This window comes from Castor canadensis, chromosome 11 (genome assembly GCF_047511655.1).
Source record: "Castor canadensis chromosome 11, mCasCan1.hap1v2, whole genome shotgun sequence".
Classification (NCBI taxonomy): domain Eukaryota; kingdom Metazoa; phylum Chordata; class Mammalia; order Rodentia; family Castoridae; genus Castor; species Castor canadensis.
Genome location: NC_133396.1, coordinates 105,565,957 through 105,582,985, shown reverse-complemented (window position 1 = coordinate 105,582,985; position 17,029 = coordinate 105,565,957). Strand labels below are relative to the sequence as shown.

Here is a 17,029-nt window from a genome sequence, read left to right as displayed (position 1 = left end):
TACGGGGAACTACAGAAAAAGAAAAATAGAATATGAAGAGAAGGGAACTATCAATGCATAATTAATGAAAATGTCCCAAATCCAAAACAGGAGCTTCTACAGTAAAAAAGGTTTATCAACTGGATCTTTCATAGAGTCCCAAGCCAGAGAAAACCGTGGCTCTGAATCATTGCCTGGCCTCTGCCTATGGGCTGCTGGCACTGAAGTGGGTTACATAGTGGAACAAAGAAACAAAAGCAAAAAAAATTATTAGTAAGCGCCTAGCACCATGGATGAAACTAGACCTCCACTGAGGCATATTCTCAGAACTTCAAAACACCAGAAACAAAAGAATAGTCCTACATGCTTTACACTGTCAGAGGTTGGGAAAAACAAATGTCATACCAAGACATAGACACTAATGCTATCAGCATACAATATACAAGGAGCCAGAAGAAAATAGAGGGAGGCCCTTAAAAATTATCAGAAAAATATTACCAAACTAGAATTTTAGACACAGTGAAAGGCGAAAGAGCATCAAAAAGACTTTTAAAAACTTTTCATTTAAAATTAATCATAAAATTTACAAGAAATTACAAAAATAGTGTACAGAGGTTCCATGTACCCTTCACTCAGTGTCCCAATGGTAACATCTTGCTTGCTGGGCAGGTGCTCCTACCACTTGAGCCAGGCCGCCAGGCCCCATGGTAACATTGCTACATAATAAGAATAGCTATATAGTAAGAAAGTGGACTGGGCAGGAAGCTCAAGAAGTAGCACTAAGACCTTAGTTCAAAACCCAGCCCCAGAAAAAAATAAAAACTAAATAATAATAATATCAAATCAGGAAATTGACATTTGAACAATCCAAAGACCAGAAGTAGAGACGGTTTAAATGTCAAATTTTGTTTCTCACGTACTCTTCAGAATGCTATTTGGATATACTCCAATAAAATAAGGATGCAAAGCAAAACAGAAGATGGAGAACTTGAGACATACATAAGAAGATCTAACATTAAGTAAAAAGCAGCAGGGTGTGGTGATAAACATCTGTAATCCAAGCATTCAGTAAACTGAAACAGGAAGGTCACGAGTTCAAGGCCAGATGGGCTACATAGTTATACTCCATCTCAATTTTTTTTTAAAGGCAAAAGAAATCCCATGGATGAAGAAGAAAACGCACAAAGAGACATCAGTGCAGCAAGGAATAGAGTAGCACAGTTAGTATGGAATAGTGTCAAGGTGCCAGGGGGTGGGGTGGGAGGGTAGATTTTTTCCAGAAAAACAACACTTAGAAAGCTGGAATACACTGAAAAAGAGATTTACAAAACTTAAATAAACTTTAGTTGACCTAGTAATAATTACAGAAGAAAGCTGGGCACCGATGGCTCACGCCAGAATCCTAGCTACTCAGGAGGCGCAGATCAAGAGGATATCAGTTCGAAGCCAGCCCAGACAAATAGTTCACAAGACTCTATCTTGAAAAACCCTTTCACCAAAAAGAGCTAGTGGAGTGGCTCAAAGTGTAGGCCCTAAGTTCAAGCTCTAGTACTGCAAAAAAAAAAAAAAAAACTACATAATGGAACCAACCTCACCCCCAACTGCAATGATTAATTTCAGGAGGAACAAATTCTCAGCAGGAAAGGCAAAGTATCCCAATATATACTACATGACCTCAGTCAGCTGAGAGGAACACTTCTATAGTCCTTATAATGTGTATATGTAAACCTGGATAAAACCCAACTAAACCGTGACATAATTATAGTGAAAAGACTGGAGAGCAGAAAACATGTATGTTTAAGATGGGAGTAAAAGAGTGAGGAGAGTCTTCAGACCTATGCATCATGGAGTGAGGGCAAGGGTGGCCTCCTTAGTCTCTATAGGAAGCTGAAACCTGATCTGTCTTAAAAAGGGAGATGAGAGCAAGGCTATGAAAAGGCAGCAGGTAGGGTTTTGCTAGACCCAGGGACTTAAGGGAAGGACAGGAGAGAAAAGGAAAGCTGTCCCTGAAGGGGCAAAAGCAACATTCATCCAGTGCACAGGTGAGAGGATTTAGCCTTAGATGAAAGCAGGTTCCTCTCTTCACTGACACGAAGTCGGGAAACACTCACTTTGATGATGTTGTTAGGAGCTTTGTTCAGGTTGAGGTTCTTGATTCTCACTGTCAGTTGGTGGGCAGTCTTGCAGGTTACAAGGTACTTGCTGATTAGAGGCTTAGGAAACTCAGTCCCTTCAAAATGCTTCAGTCCTAAAGCTAACAAACTGAGAAAGGAACAATGACAATAAATATCACCTCACAGTTTTTTCTTCTCATATGCTGTCTTGGGGTTTTTTTTTTTTTTTTAATAGTACTGGGATTTGAACTCAGGGCCTTGTGCTTGCTAGGAAGGAGCTCTATCTACCACTTGAGTCAAGTCACCAGCCCTTCTTTTCTTCTAAAAACCCTCCCTAGACTAACTCCACAGATTTTACAACCCACATTTTCTACATCTAATTCTTTTACACATTGATGGCTATGCAATATAGTGAATGTTAGTACATATTGTAAAAACCAAACTGGAAGGCGTGGCATATAGAGCACTTGCCTCCGGCACCACCAAAAAAAAAAAAAAAATCACAAAAGAATCAAACAGGAGTTCATAATACTGAAAATCAGAAAAACAAGACATAAATCAATAAACTGAGCATGGTGGTACATGCCTATCGTCCCCAATACTTTGGAGGAAGAGGCAAAAGGACCACCTGAGTTCAAGGCCAGCCTGGACAATAGTGAGACCTGCCTCAAAAAAATAAATGAATAAATATCAGATAATAATAAGCTTTATACTGACCATACAAAGAAAGTTTGATGGGAATACAAAAAAAGAATTATTTAAATAAAGCCAAGTAATAGGTAACATGTTAGAAAATTAAATCAGTACTAACACTGCCCCCACTATAACATTAAAAAAACTGTTTATACACATGTATACTTAAAAGGGCTGGCGGAGTGGTTCAAGTGCAGATTGTCTGCCTCCCAAGCATGTGGCCCTGAGTTCAATCCCCAGCACTGCAAAAAAAAAAAAAATCAAACATATGCTCATACTTGAAGATGGCAGTTTGTCAATAAATATCAAGAGCCACAAAAATTGTTCATGAGCTTTACTGAATAATCCCACTCTTGGGACTTTATCCACAGGAGGAAATCAAAAAATTTTAAAAGGTTGAAAATGTAACTCAGCAGTATAGGGCTTGCCTTGAATGTGTGAGGCCATGTGTTGAATCCCCAGAACTTCCCTTTCCCCAAAAAAAGGACTTTAAAAACTTCTATGCAGGCCCGTCGGTGGACGCCATCATGACGGACTTGGCCAGTCAGGTGCTCCTAGGCTCCAGTCTCACCATCCTGTCCCAGCTGTTCTTGTATGTAACAGTGTTCATCCAGGTAGGATTTAAGCCTCTTCCTCCAACAATAGGATGAAATATTTTTGGGCAGCAAGTATGTCTGCTTCCTGGTCTCTTGTTATGCTCAGCACATCGCAAGCATCGATGAGAGACGAGGGTTGTTCACAGGCTTAACTCCAAGACTACACTCAGGATTCCTTAGAACTGTGGTCCATGGTAACGTTTTACAGCATTACCAGGAGTGTGACAATCCTGAGGAGTCAGGATCCGGAAATGTATAAAAAGAAGGCTTGTCTTCCTTTGACTCAGTTATCAAAGAGACAACTCAAGAGATGACTGCTCGTTCTGCTGCTACTGTCATCACACATCCCTTGCATGTGATCACTCTGAGATCTATAACAATTCATTGGCAGAGAAGCCAAACACTGTGGACTTTGTGACTCCATAGAAACCATGTATCGGGAAGAGGGTATCCTGGGATTTTTTTGCAGGTCTCATTTCCTCACCTTCTAGGTGACATCATTTCCTTGTGGCTCTGTAACTCACTGGCCTACCTCGTCAATACCTATGCACTTCACGGTGAGGATTCCACCATGAAGGAAATGAAGTTATTCCCAAACTGTCACAGGATTTTTTGCCAGTATGTTGACCTATCTCTTTGTGCTACAACTGTGGGCTTGCCAGCATATCCCCTCCTCACTGTCCAACATGTACTTCTTGGATAGATGGCTGATGCATTTTACAAAAAGAAGTTAATATGAGCCAAGGAAATAACTTGCTTTTCCAGAAGGTTCCCTTTGGGAAGACTTATTGTTGTGACCTGAGGATGTTAATTTGAAGATGTAGGGTAGGGCCAGTGATATTTCTATAGTCCCAAATGCACAGAATTATGGGAGAGAATGTTGATTTCTATACAGTGTGACAAGCTTTTTAATAATCATTTCATCTTGGAAAATGAAAAAACAAACAAACAAAAAAAACACTTCTGTGCACAAAGATCCTTGGTGAAGCTTCAAAATAGCAAAACAGGAGGAATAAAAATGGCCAATGGCCAGACATGATGGTACACACCTGTAATCCAGGGTTCAAGGCTAGCCTGAGCTACATAACAAAACCCTGTCTCAAAAGACCAAGAGCCGAGGATATAGTTCAGTGGTAGAGTACTCAGCTAACATACCCAAAGGCCCCGGGTTTGATCCTTGGCACTGCAAGAAAAAAAAAAAAAACCACCACAATAGAGCTATTGAAGATTGATTTAAAAGACAGCATAACAACAACAAAAAAATGTTATGCATCATAAAAAAACAATTTGCTTTTTGCTTAAAAAAAAAAAGCAAAAACATGAAATTATTTATGCTGACAGTAGTTAATTAAGAAATGAGAAGGGCTGGCAGTGATTCAAGTGGTAAAGCACTTGCTTAGCAAGTGTCCTGAGTCCAAACCCCAGTAATGCAAAAAAGAAAAAAAGAAAAAAAAACAAAGAAGAAATACAAAGAGAAAATACCATAATACCATTGTCTTGGGGTAGTAGGATAATAGATAAAAACTGGATCCCTTTGAAAAATTGCCTTCTGGCTAGGGAGTAGTGGTAGAGCACCAGCCTAGCAAGCATAAGACCCTCAGTTCAACCTCCAGTACCACCAGAAAGAAAAAAAGAAAGAAATATTACCTTTAATAGTATTACAAGATTGGCTTTATAATAAATAGAAGACAAAATAATGACTTTTCAAAAATGTGTGTGCACCCCCCAAAAGAGCAATACTTGGAACAATAAAGATTATAGAACTCCATCCATCTACCCTGTTTTTCTTTTGTCTCTGTGTCCATGTCACACGCACAGCTTAATTCCTTAAGCTCCTCAAGAGGAACTGTCTTTGAATAAAGACCTGGAGATCTTCATAGAAATGACACTATGATCTCCAGTGACCTTTATGGGAGCCTCCATGGTGTCCATGTTCTGGCAGTTCAGAGGCTTCTTACTGCCAAATTTAAATGAGTGAATGTTAAAGGAATGAATGAAGAAGAGAGAACAGCCCCTGGAACAATACTGCAATAGCCTTTGCCTATGAGCTGATAAAAGATTTGCTGTCAGTAGAGTTATTGCTGTGCTCTTCTTGAAATAACTCCCACAAGGATTAAAGGCATAAAATGCACAGTCTTTGACCCACCTCCCTCTTCAAATACCCCAGCTTTGCTTCTGTTCACTAGGGGAAGTGTAAGTTCTACACCTGGAAGGGAAGTTCAATACTGAGAAACATGGTTCTGACACATGTATCAGGTACAAAGAATAATTCTTTTCCAGCTGTATTGATCAGAATTTAAGTAATTAAATCTTTCTCCTCCACTACCCACCCCCTAGAAAAAAACAGAGGGACAGTCTTCTCCTTGAAGTAATTTGGTTTTTTTGATCCCACACAATAAACTTACTTGTCCTCAGCCTTGGTGAAGATGATCTTATCATGAGGATTACTTGCCTTCAAGGAACATACTGGAAGAAGCTCTGGATACATGAAAACCTTGCTTGTGGCTAAGATCCAAGCCACTTGCTTTGGCAAACAGGGAAATTCACCAGCTGTAAAAAAGAAAAAGAAAAATCTGTGATAAATGGAATTCTAGGACCAAAAACGGCTTCACGAAAGCTTGTGAACGCATTCAAGAAGAGCTGTCCTTATCTGACTTGATCACTTCCCACACCCTCCCAGAAAGTTTCTAGTCTTTCTCAACCTAACATCTGACTAAAAGGAGTCCCACTCAATGTCAATAAAAGTTGATTCTCTTATCCTTTCTTGTGTGGAACACTTAACACACTAAGTAATAAACATTTACAAAGCACCTAGCAATACCTGGCACATAGTGTATACTCAAAAAAATTTTACCTCTTTGCCACCTTTAAACACCTGAAAGATAAGAGACCTTCAATAATGCTTTCTTTCTTCTAGTACAAGACTCCAATTTCTTCAATCTCCCTCACAAATCTGGTATTCCAAATTTTATTGATTCTTTTTGTTGTTGTTGTTAGCTGAGAGAGGGTCTTAATCATAATCCAGGCTGGCCTCAAACTCACCATCCTCCTGTCTCAGCCTCCCAAGAGCTGGATTATGCCATTTTATCTGATTCTTATTTACCTTTCCCAATATTCTTCAGAGATTGGTAACAAAAAAAAACTAAATAAATAAAAGGAATGAGACAATTCAGTCTCATTTGTTTCTAAAACCCTGTCTTTCCAGAGGCAAGAAGTACTCTATCCATACTTCTCTTTCCCTTAATGTTATTTTTTTATGCGCAAAAGAAAAACACAGAGCACTAGGTGTAAAAGTTATTACTATAGTTGGTATTAAGCCAAATTTTCACTACCAACATATACCTAAGCTATAAAGCAGTTTGTGGTCAATAGCTATGACATAATACACTTAAATTTAACTATATTCAATTTAACTATAAGACTCAGGGGTTTATAATCAAAGCAACTGCCAAACCCAAAACCAGAAGAAACCATAACTAATTTGGTAAATCAGTAAAAAGTCAGAAACAAATATTTAGCATTAGGAGCCAGGTAGTGGTGTCTCACGCCTGCAATCCTAGCTACTCAGGAGGCAGAGATTAGGAGGATCACAGTTTGAAGCCCCGCGGGCAAATAGTTCGTGAGACCCTATCTTGAAAAACCCTATTGCAAAAAACTGAGGTGGAGTGGCTCAAGGTGAAGGCCCTGAGATCGAACCCCAGTACCACAAAAAAAAAAAAAAAAAATTAGCATTAGGGAATAAAGCAAAATATACTCGAAAAATACTAAACCAATGCAAGGTAGAAACTAAATCTCCAAATTTCTTTAAAATACTAACTATGACAAATGCACAAGCGCTCTGACTTGGTGTCTAATTCCCAAATCAACATTTCATTAAAAACCACAGGAAATAAAATGAGTTGGTCTGTGTGTGTGTGTGTGTGTGTGTGTGTGTGTGTGTGTGTGTGTGTTTAATAAGGATCGAACCCAGGGCTTTCATGCATGCTAGATAAGCATTCTACCACTGAGCTATATTCCCAATACATGAGTAGGTTTTTAATGAATCAGAGTAAAAACCTAAACATAACCAAACTTCAACCCTTGACTGCCATCTTTACCAGACCCCAGTTTGACTTGCTCTAACACCTAACAGTTACCAAAATATTATTTAAGTCCAATTCTTAGTAATAAGTCCCATATCTCTAGCTCCCACACTCTTATTTCTGTCTACTGCCTTAGTGCAGATAAGTAATTCTACAACTTAGAGTAAGGGAGGATAAAAAAGAAAAGGAAGAAATTATAAATATTCTGTCCTTCATCCCTATAAAATTATCCTTAGGAAATTATCTAAGACTCCCATTTTTCACTGCAAATAAAAACTTGAGGTTGACACATCTGTCCCCTACCAGTCTTCTTGACAGTTTTGCGAGGACTCCAGTCAATGTGGACATGTGTGTTGAAGTCTTCAATAAGCTGCATAGCTCCCATCAAATTACAGGGTTGGAACAAGGTCTGAAACTTGGGATTGAACTCTTGGTGAAGGGTGATGGAGTTTTCCGCAAAGGTTCCCAGTTCTTTCTGGGAAAACAGGACACAAAGGAGATCTAAGACAATTTCACATAACTAGTAGCCTTTAGCCTCTAAATGAGAAATTATCCTTCCTACCACAGGATAAAAACAGGCAAAAATTATAGCCTATCATAATTAGCATTATTCCATTCAATTAAGACTTCTCTTTTGCTCAAAACTCAGATATTCAGGGATTATGTAATACAGTCATTTGCTCTTGTTTTATTCTCAGACTAACTGTTCCTCAGCCTTGTTAAAATATGGTCTAGCTCCCAAGGTAGAACTAAGGTTCTCAAGAATGAGGGACATTAATTTTAATTTTTGTTCTGGGTTTTGGGGGCTTTTTTTTTTTTTTTGGCTTCTCTGAATAACACACAGAGCAAAATCCATTTCATGCTCTTCTGAACACAGGGAGAGGTAAGTATACTCTGTTGACCACCAATGAAGCTTAGACTTCACTCAGACTTCTCAAGAAACAAACTATTGTCATTACCTATCCAAAAGTTTAGGGGCAATTTTTACAGTTTCAAATTTATAAGCCCTTCTGCAAAATACTTCAAAATGTCATGAGCAAAATTAATTCTACACATAAGATACTAATAGTGGTCCTAATGAACAGGTAATGAATTAAATACTTATAAAAATAGAAATACAAAAAAAAAAAGAAGTCAGGGTGAATTCAAAGATGAGGAATATGACCCAATAAAAATGTCAAAAGAATGGTATTTAGAAAATTGAGTACATTCTCTACCATTTCCAGGGACTCTGTGACTTATGTTCTGTCAGCAAACATAGGAAGCCATAGAACAAAGTAGGCATAGTGGCCAAAAACATCCAGGGGAGAAAAATAAATGCAGATTATGATCGGTGAGAAATTACTTGCCAAGTTAACTTTATACGCAACTCTTTAGAGTTAGGAATATTTGGAACCTTACAAGAAATAACCTGGTGGTACTGGCCTCCGAACTGAGGTTGGGATTGGAAGTGGAGAGAAGATGGATTTGTGTCAAAAGCTGAACATGCTAGGGAGAGAAAGAAAACAAAACAATGACATGTTACAATGCTGCCATTTCCAGAACACAAGGAGCTCTCACCAAGACATTTGCAAATTGACCAAACATATTCTGCTTTCTGGAGAGATTATTAAAACAAGGCAGGATCTTGGGCATGAATTTCCCAGATATGTTCCCTTGAGTAAAATGGCAGAACCAAAGGAAGTTTAACCTCAAACCAGAAGGACCAAGATTAGAAAGAGGAAAAAACTCTGGTTCTAAAGACTATTAAAATTTCAGAATGGATTATTAAGGACTCTGAAATCTCCACTTCTGGCATCTTGGGGTTTGAAGTCAGGGCCTCAAGCTTGCTAAGCAGCACTCCATCACTTGAGCCATGTCCCAGCCCTGAAATCTCCAATCCTGAAGACTACCAGGGTCCTTCTGAGAGTTCTTGCCTCATGTTCACAAGGGCATGCACATGCTGGTCTCTCAACATCCTGACTGATGTGAAGATCCTATTGTCTGTGTTTTCAATGGGCAGTCAGACAGCTATCCCTGACTTTTACAGAGGTTCTCATTTTTGGCTTCAGTGTCAGGCCATGACAGAACACCAAGGAGAGTCTTACCTGTTGCATCTGCTGCTGGAGTCTTTTCCTCTGTGCTAGGTCCAGAATCAGAGTCTGATGGACTTTCTCACTCTGAGGCTTAAGCTTCTCTACCTCTGGCTGCTGTTTGGCTGAAGATTTCTTCATCTTTAGCTGTTCAAGTAGCTCCTTCACTGTCCGATGCTGTTCATTTAGCAAGTTGGCCAGTGGTTCCTCAAACCTATCCCAACAGGGAAATAAATGAGTTTGAACATTTCCCTAGGTCCACAACATACCCAATTACTTCTAATGGTATACTAAGAGAGCCTAAAGTGTCCATTTACTGCTAATCCCCAAATCCCACTTTGGCCTATAGTCAAATCTTTAATCAAACACTCACAAAAATTTTAGTATAGATTCAAATAAAGTAATTTTGTGATAAGATAAATTCTGTGGCTGGGAGTAGAACTCAGTAGTAGAGTGCGTGCCTAGCATGCTCAAGGTCCTAGGTTCAATCCCCAGCACCACAAAACTAAATCAAAATAAAAAGATTCTGATTTGGAGGCTACTTAAAAATCTGAACACTGATCTACCATATGATCCAACAATACCACTCTTGGGGATACATCCAAAAAAATGTGACACAGGTTACTCCAGAGGCACCTGCACACCCATGTTTATTGCGGCACTATTCACAATAGCCAAGTTATGGAAACAGCCAAGATGCCCCACCACTGACGAACAGATTAAGAAAATGTGGTATTTATACACAATGGAATTTTATGCAGCCATGAAGAAGAATGAAATGTTATCATTTGCAGGTAAATGGATGGAATTGGAGAACATCATTCTGAGTGAGGTTAGCCTGGCCCAAAAGACCAAAAATCGTATGTTCTCCCTCATATGCGGACATTACATCAAGGGCAAACACAACAAGGGATGGGACTTTGATCACATGATAAAGCGAGAGCACACAAGGGAGGTGTGAGGATAGGTAAGACACCTAAAAAACTAGATAGCATTTGTTGCCCTCAACACAGAGAAACTAAAGCAGATACTTTAAAGCAACTGAGGCCAATAGGAGAAGGGGACCAGGAACTAGAGAAAAGGTTAGTTCGAGAAGAATTAAATTAGAAGGTAACACACATGTACAGGAAATCAATGCATGTCAACTCCCTGTATAGCTATCCTTATCTCAACTAGCAAAATCCCTTGGTCCTTCCTATTATTGCTTATACTCTCTCTTCAACAAAATTAGAGATAAGGGCAGAATAATTTCTGCCCGGTAGTGAGGGGTAAGAGGGGGTGAGGGAGGGGCGGGGGGAAGGGGGGAGAAATGACCCAAACATTGTATGCACATATGAATAAAATAAAAATTAAAAAATAATAATAAATAAATAAAAAGATTCTGAATCATGCCTCACGCTACTCTTCCATATTACTCCTTTAGGTAATACACAAATGGAAAGAAAATTAAATAAAAATCTAGGAGCAGAGAAACATCTGAATAATAAAAGCAATAAAGAAGCTAGTGGGAACTCACCATTCTTGCATCATACTGACATCCACAATGCTGTGACTTACTCTTAACAGTGATACAGAATGTTCCAAAAGTATAGCATTTGGTCTCTAATTTACCTCCTATTCCTATCCCATGTCTAACTTCTTCCATCTCCCTATCAATTCAGGGTACCCTGTCTTCCTTTCTTAAAAATTCAAAGCCTTTCTATAATGAAGCAGAAGGAGACAGGCTAAAATACATGGCAGTTTAGATGAACAGAACTGAGTTCTGAACTCAAATATTACCATACTGCTCTCTAGGAAAATATCTTCTTTTAGCCCTTTGAATTCCTCCCCCAAGTTTCCTAACCCTAACTTCACACCCCTACCTCCTGAGAGAGGGACTCTTTCCAGGGCTTAAGCAAGTATTTAAATACTTGCATGTCAGTTCTGAAATAAAGGCAGAACAAGATATCTAAGTGATAGTCTATGCAATCACGTAAAGACCTGCTGACATAGCAGGTTATCAAATTTCCCAGTCTCCTATATTGTAGCAATAGTTAAATGATAATTCTTTAATAGCCACTGGGGATAAAGATAACATTTCCTTTTGGAGTATTTACTGCAAGCAGCATATGGCAAAAACCTAAAGACCATGGAACTATCTTCTGTTCTTTTATCTCATCTGCGAACTGAAGTCTTTGATTATCTGCACTGCTGTCATAGGAACAGAAGTAGATAATGCAAAAAGGGCCTGCCCCTGATTTTAGTATTACTTAGAGAAGCACATATAACTCCCTTTCCCCATCATGTTTTATTTAGTCAAAGATTAACCTAGGCTTCCACTTATAACTTGAAAGGAAAACAGCAGCAGCCCAAGCAACACACTGACTACCAGAAAGTAACAGAATTTGAGCAGTAATTTTAAAGTAGTTCAATAATTCCTAATTATTCATTTTATTTATTTATTTAGGTTCTTTGAGAGAGGGTCTCCCTATGTAGCCCAGGATGACTTTTTTTTTTCACTTTAATTTGCATGTATTTTATGCTTAATTTATTCCTGTGCCCTGAGTTTTTGTTTCTTCAGTTTCTTCTGGGATATCTTTTTCTTCTGTTCAACTGCCTTTTCTGGTTTAGAAACAATTTGTTCCCTTTCAGTAAGGATCACCTCAATGTGCTAGGAGAGCTCATGTAGGGTTGCTCCACCATGAGCTCTGTAAGTATGGCAGTGTATTTTGGGTGCTTTGTTGACCTGAATATGTCCAATGACCAGAGAATCTGCATCTAAACCATTAAGTTCAGCATTACTCTCTGCATTTTTAAGAATGTGCAGCAAAAATTCAGCACTCTTTATGGGCCACTGACCCTGTCTCCAGCCCCACAGATTGGCCTGGGCATACCTATCAACTCCACCATTGTAACGCCGGAATGACACACACTGCTTCTTCCAGGTGACGTCTTTCAGATACTTGCTGGCTTTCCAAATATGCATACCTTTGATGGCTTGGACAGTTTCTCAAGTGTCTTAAAGTGAACACAAAGATTTGAACCTCTTGACTTGCATGATTTTGTAGGGTTTTCTGGGTCAAGAGAGTAGTAAACCATTTTCACAAGTCACCTCTGGTCGCTTACATGAAGAGCCAGGCTGACTTCTTGATCCTCCTACCTCCACCTACTGAGTACTAGGATTATAGGTGTGTACCCCATGCCCAGCTGTAATTCCCACTTTTACCTATTATTTATTTATTTAGGTTTTTTGAGACAAGGTATTGTTACATAGCCCAGGCTGACCTCCAACTCAGGATCCTCCTGCTTGTTTCCTAAGTGCTGGGATTACAAGTGTGTACACTGCCTTGCCTAACTATTTTAGTTTAGTTGTTGCTTTTGCTGTTTTTGAGGTGGGGGTATCACTATATAGCCCAGGCTGACCTTGAACTCATTCTGTAGCCCAGGCTAGCCTCTAACTCATGATCCTCCTATCATAGTTTGCAGGATTACTTGTGTGTGCCACCCCACCTAGATTATAATTCCCAATTTTAAAGTCATACATAAGAGTTGATTAATAGAACCAAACTATGTTTACAGACGTCAAACACCATAATAAATTCTTAGGAGGAATAGTCTATTCTTCTGTATCAGAATTTTCTTCCACGAACTATGGCTTGAAATCAGTGGATCAAATACTGACTCTTAGTAATCTTTTTTTTTTGGTGGGACTGGGGTTTGAACTCAGGGCCTCACACTGGCTAGGCGGGCACTTTTACTGCTTGAGCCACTCTGCTAGCATGTTTTGTATGGGTTTTTGAGATAAGAGTCTTGCAAACTATTTGCCAGGGGCTGGCTTTGAACCATGATCCTATTGATCTCTGCCTCCTGAGTAACTAAGATTACAGCTATAAGCCATAACTCTTGTAATCTTGAGATTTTTGGTATAGCTGTAATTGTGCTATTTGTCAGAATGAAGTATGACTAGTATTTTTTACGCCTTTATTATTATACTTTGTCTTTTCTCACTAAATTAAATAGTCTCTGAAGGCTTAGTTTTCATATGAATCCCACACTCTCTACTTAGGCAATAATGCTGTTTAGTTGAAACACAGGACTAATGAGAAGCTGTGAGTCTGTTAGTTTCACTGTGTTTCACCCATGACATAAACTGTACTCTGACTTCTAGTCATCCATCCAATAACTGTATGCTGCTGTTTGCAATGGATTTTAATAGATTAAAGGGCAGACCCAAATCTACCACAAAAATGGGGGGAAATTAAAACCTCTACTTTCTGGATGCTTTAACCAACATGCCAACTCCATAGGAAAAGGTCAGCACATGTATTTCAGGCCCCTGTGGCATTACTGCAGGTGCTTTCTGGTTTGCTCAATAAATGCCTAGGTGACTAAAAAATTTACAGGAATATCTACAAGATATTAATGGCAAATAAGGAGGACAAAAGAGACACTGTAATACTGGATATTACAATTTTGTATAGTTTCTGTGGCTGGCCACATGGAATCCTACATACCTCTCCAGCACGACTCACCTGGAGAAGACACTATGGATGCCAGCTTATGTTTTTTCTCCCTTCCCAAACAGGTACAGCTTGGTCTATAGCTGCACTGCCCCATAACAAGGAGATTTTCCACTTGACACCTAACCTCCCTGAAAGCTCTGCATCCTTACAACAGAAACACAAGCTACATTCAGATGGGAAATGATCACTTATAATTTCTAAAAAGTCTTTTCAGAAATACAATTTTCCTCCATTCTAAATCCCAAAGTCTTTGGCCAGCCTACCGTAAGGCTTGAGGGGTGTTAAAGTTAGGCCGAGATTCAGTCATACGCTCCTCCTCCTCCGGACCGTCATCTTCCATGTTGGAGAATCCCATCTCATCTTGGAACTGTGGGCAAAGAAAGGAAGGGTTTCCCTGGGAAATGGGCCTATGTAAGTCACTCCAGTCACTAAGTAAGTAAAAACTACAGATCACAGGACTTTTGTTGTTGTTTTGTTTTGGTGGAGTTTAGGACCTTGCACTTGCTAGGCAGAAGCTCTACCACTTAACCCATGACCCCAGCCCATTTTGCTTTAGTTATTTTACAAATAGAGTATCACATTTATGCCCAAGCCAGCCTGGACCTTGATCCTCCTATTTATGCTTCCCAGTGAAAGGTGCACTCTTACCATATGTAGCTTTTATTAGTTGAGATGTAGTCTCTTGAATTTTTTTGCCTTGGCTTTGACCCATAATCCTGATCTCCACCTCACGAGTGGCTAAGATAATAGGTGTGAAACACCACATCCAGCACCTGATTACAGGACTTTAACAATGACATTGGCACCCACAAAGCACTTGCATTGGAGCAATTCTCACTTCAGAATTCCTACAATCCCATACTTGGTATAAATATTATGCCAAGAAAGAAGTCTCTCAACTAGTCAAGTGTAATAAAAAGGACAGAGCATGGATAACTCAGAATGATCAATCTCTTACATAGAAATGTCTTTCAAGAGACAAATTTACGAAAAAGAAAGTCTTTGTGCTCACAGTAAAACTAGTTTAGAATTTTTTTGCTTCTTTCTTTTAGCAGTACTGGGATTTGAACACAGAGCCTCATGCTTACTAGGCAGGTGCTAACCTTACTATTTAAGCCATATCTCCAGTCCTAAAACTAGTTTACAATCATTAAGAATGCACAAATGACAGTAAAGGAAGATGTCACAAGTTTTGAAATTTCACCGGGAATAACCTATATATGAATAATGAAGCATTTACTACTTAATAAATTTTTATGCCACTATACTCTTTCCTGGATGGACTAAAAGGGAAATGGCTCAGTAAGACCACCATTCTGGAGGTGGATCCCAAGGACCAAAGGACAGCTTGTTAAAGAATTTAATTTCACCATCCTATGCTCTTCTTCTTTTTTTTTGACAGTACTGGGATTTGAACTCAGGGCCTCATGCTTCCAAGCCAGGTGCTCTACCACTTGAGCCACTCCACCAGCCCCAACATCCCATGTTCTTACTCAAGGATCATTACTCACAGTTTCAAACAGTTCTTCCATCAGCCCATTCACTTCCTTTTCTGTGAAAAAAGCCAAAAAAGTGTGTTGTTGGGAGAAATTATTTTCATTTTTCAACATGGGAAACTCTACAGAGATAATGTATATAATTTCCTGCTGGGCATCTGACAAAATTCTCATATCTATCCTTCACGCATTTAACTGAAACAAACAGACAAAACACCATTTGTGCTTCAATTCCAGTTCTAGATGCTTGGAAAGAACAGAGAGAGTTCTATTTTCATGAAGGCTAAATTCTCATGGGAAGGAAATGACACAATGAAACCCCTTACTTAGTACAATTAATATACACTAATTTTTAAAAATCTAATGGAAAAACATACAAAAAATGTGAAAGTCTCCAAGTGTGTCACAGGACTCTATCTTTGGACATAAACTATTTAAAAATCCCATCAATGACTCAGAAGATTCGGAAAATACACTTATCAAATCTGTAAATGACAGGAAGCTGGAAGAGATTAAAACAGATAGTAGGGACCCACTCCTCCCTGGGATATTGGGACTGAAGTTAAGCATTATTAGAGCACTGTTAAATATTGTTAGAATACTGTCACTTTTATTGCAAGCATGCTTATAAATTTTTTCTCCCTTTAAACGTGCAGAGAGGACTGCAGGTGTGGCTCAAATGGTAGAGCACCTGCTTTGCAAGTGTAAAGCCCCGAGTTCAAACCCTAGTCCTACCAATAAATAAATAAATAAATGAGTAAATAAATAAATAAATAGTGGGCTGGTAGAATGGCAAGTGGTACAGTGCCTGCCTAGCAAACATGAGGCCCTGAGTTTGAGCCCCAGTACTTTCCAAAACCACAAATAGAACAAATGTGCAGAGATACAGGGACTTGAGTGGCTTAATTCCCTGACAGCTGCCAGACACTTCTCTGAGACCCCAGCTGCCTTGGGCAAAGGACTGTAAGCCAGACAGCTGAACTCTCATGCTAACATCCAAAGCATGACTCCAGCTCCAAAAGGTACTGCCCCAGCAAGCAGCTTGTACTGGACTTTTTACCACCAACTGCCACTTCCACCACACCACAGGAGGAGCACTGATGTCCAACAGAACAACTGCCACTTCAATCTGGGTCACCACTTAAGTTACAAGCCAGGTGGCTGGGGTTCTTTTGTTCTACCCAGATGGAAATCATGGGTAGGCAAAGAGAAGCTCCTCCAGTTATTTTGGACTCTTGCAGGTATTTGCAGGTAGCAGAGTGGGCAGCAGCAGTCAACCCTGGGCCGTTGACAGATAGGGCAGTGGCATGGGGTTCAAGTCTCAGGGTTTGGGATGAGGCCCTAAGAGCTAAGGTGCAGCATAAGGTTTGGAGTCCTAAGTGCTACAGCTCCTGCAGGAGGAAGTCCCTATGCCAGCCAATCCCAACTGACTGTCATCAGTTTTATCTTCTCCACTGTGGGCCAGTATAACTGCCACCAGCCACTGCCTGCCATC

At 39.5% G+C, this 17,029-nt stretch overlaps 1 protein-coding gene, 1 non-coding gene and 1 pseudogene across 6 annotated transcripts in view; 2 read left to right on the top strand and 1 right to left on the bottom strand.

The window, feature by feature from the left end:
• The window catches only part of LOC109688008 (GON-4-like protein), a 77,769-nt gene that overhangs the window by 17,490 nt on the left and 43,250 nt on the right, over positions 1-17,029 (bottom strand). For all 5 annotated transcript variants that reach the window (XM_020166150.2, XM_020166149.2, XM_074047905.1 and 2 more), the window contains 7 exons: positions 15,550-15,590; positions 14,302-14,405; positions 9,552-9,750; positions 8,866-8,952; positions 7,768-7,939; positions 5,788-5,932; positions 2,091-2,241 (listed from right to left, as the gene is read on the bottom strand). In XM_020166150.2, coding sequence (XP_020021739.2) covers positions 2,091-2,241; positions 5,788-5,932; positions 7,768-7,939; positions 8,866-8,952; positions 9,552-9,750; positions 14,302-14,405; positions 15,550-15,590 — 899 coding nt within the window. The remainder of the gene's footprint in view (positions 1-2,090; positions 2,242-5,787; positions 5,933-7,767; positions 7,940-8,865; positions 8,953-9,551; positions 9,751-14,301; positions 14,406-15,549; positions 15,591-17,029) is intronic.
• Positions 93-220, top strand: LOC141414454 (small nucleolar RNA SNORA42/SNORA80 family). Its single transcript, XR_012439481.1, has one exon. It is a non-coding gene; the product is annotated as a small nucleolar RNA SNORA42/SNORA80 family (small nucleolar RNA).
• Positions 3,314-4,269, top strand: LOC109688012 (mitochondrial carrier homolog 2-like; annotated as a pseudogene).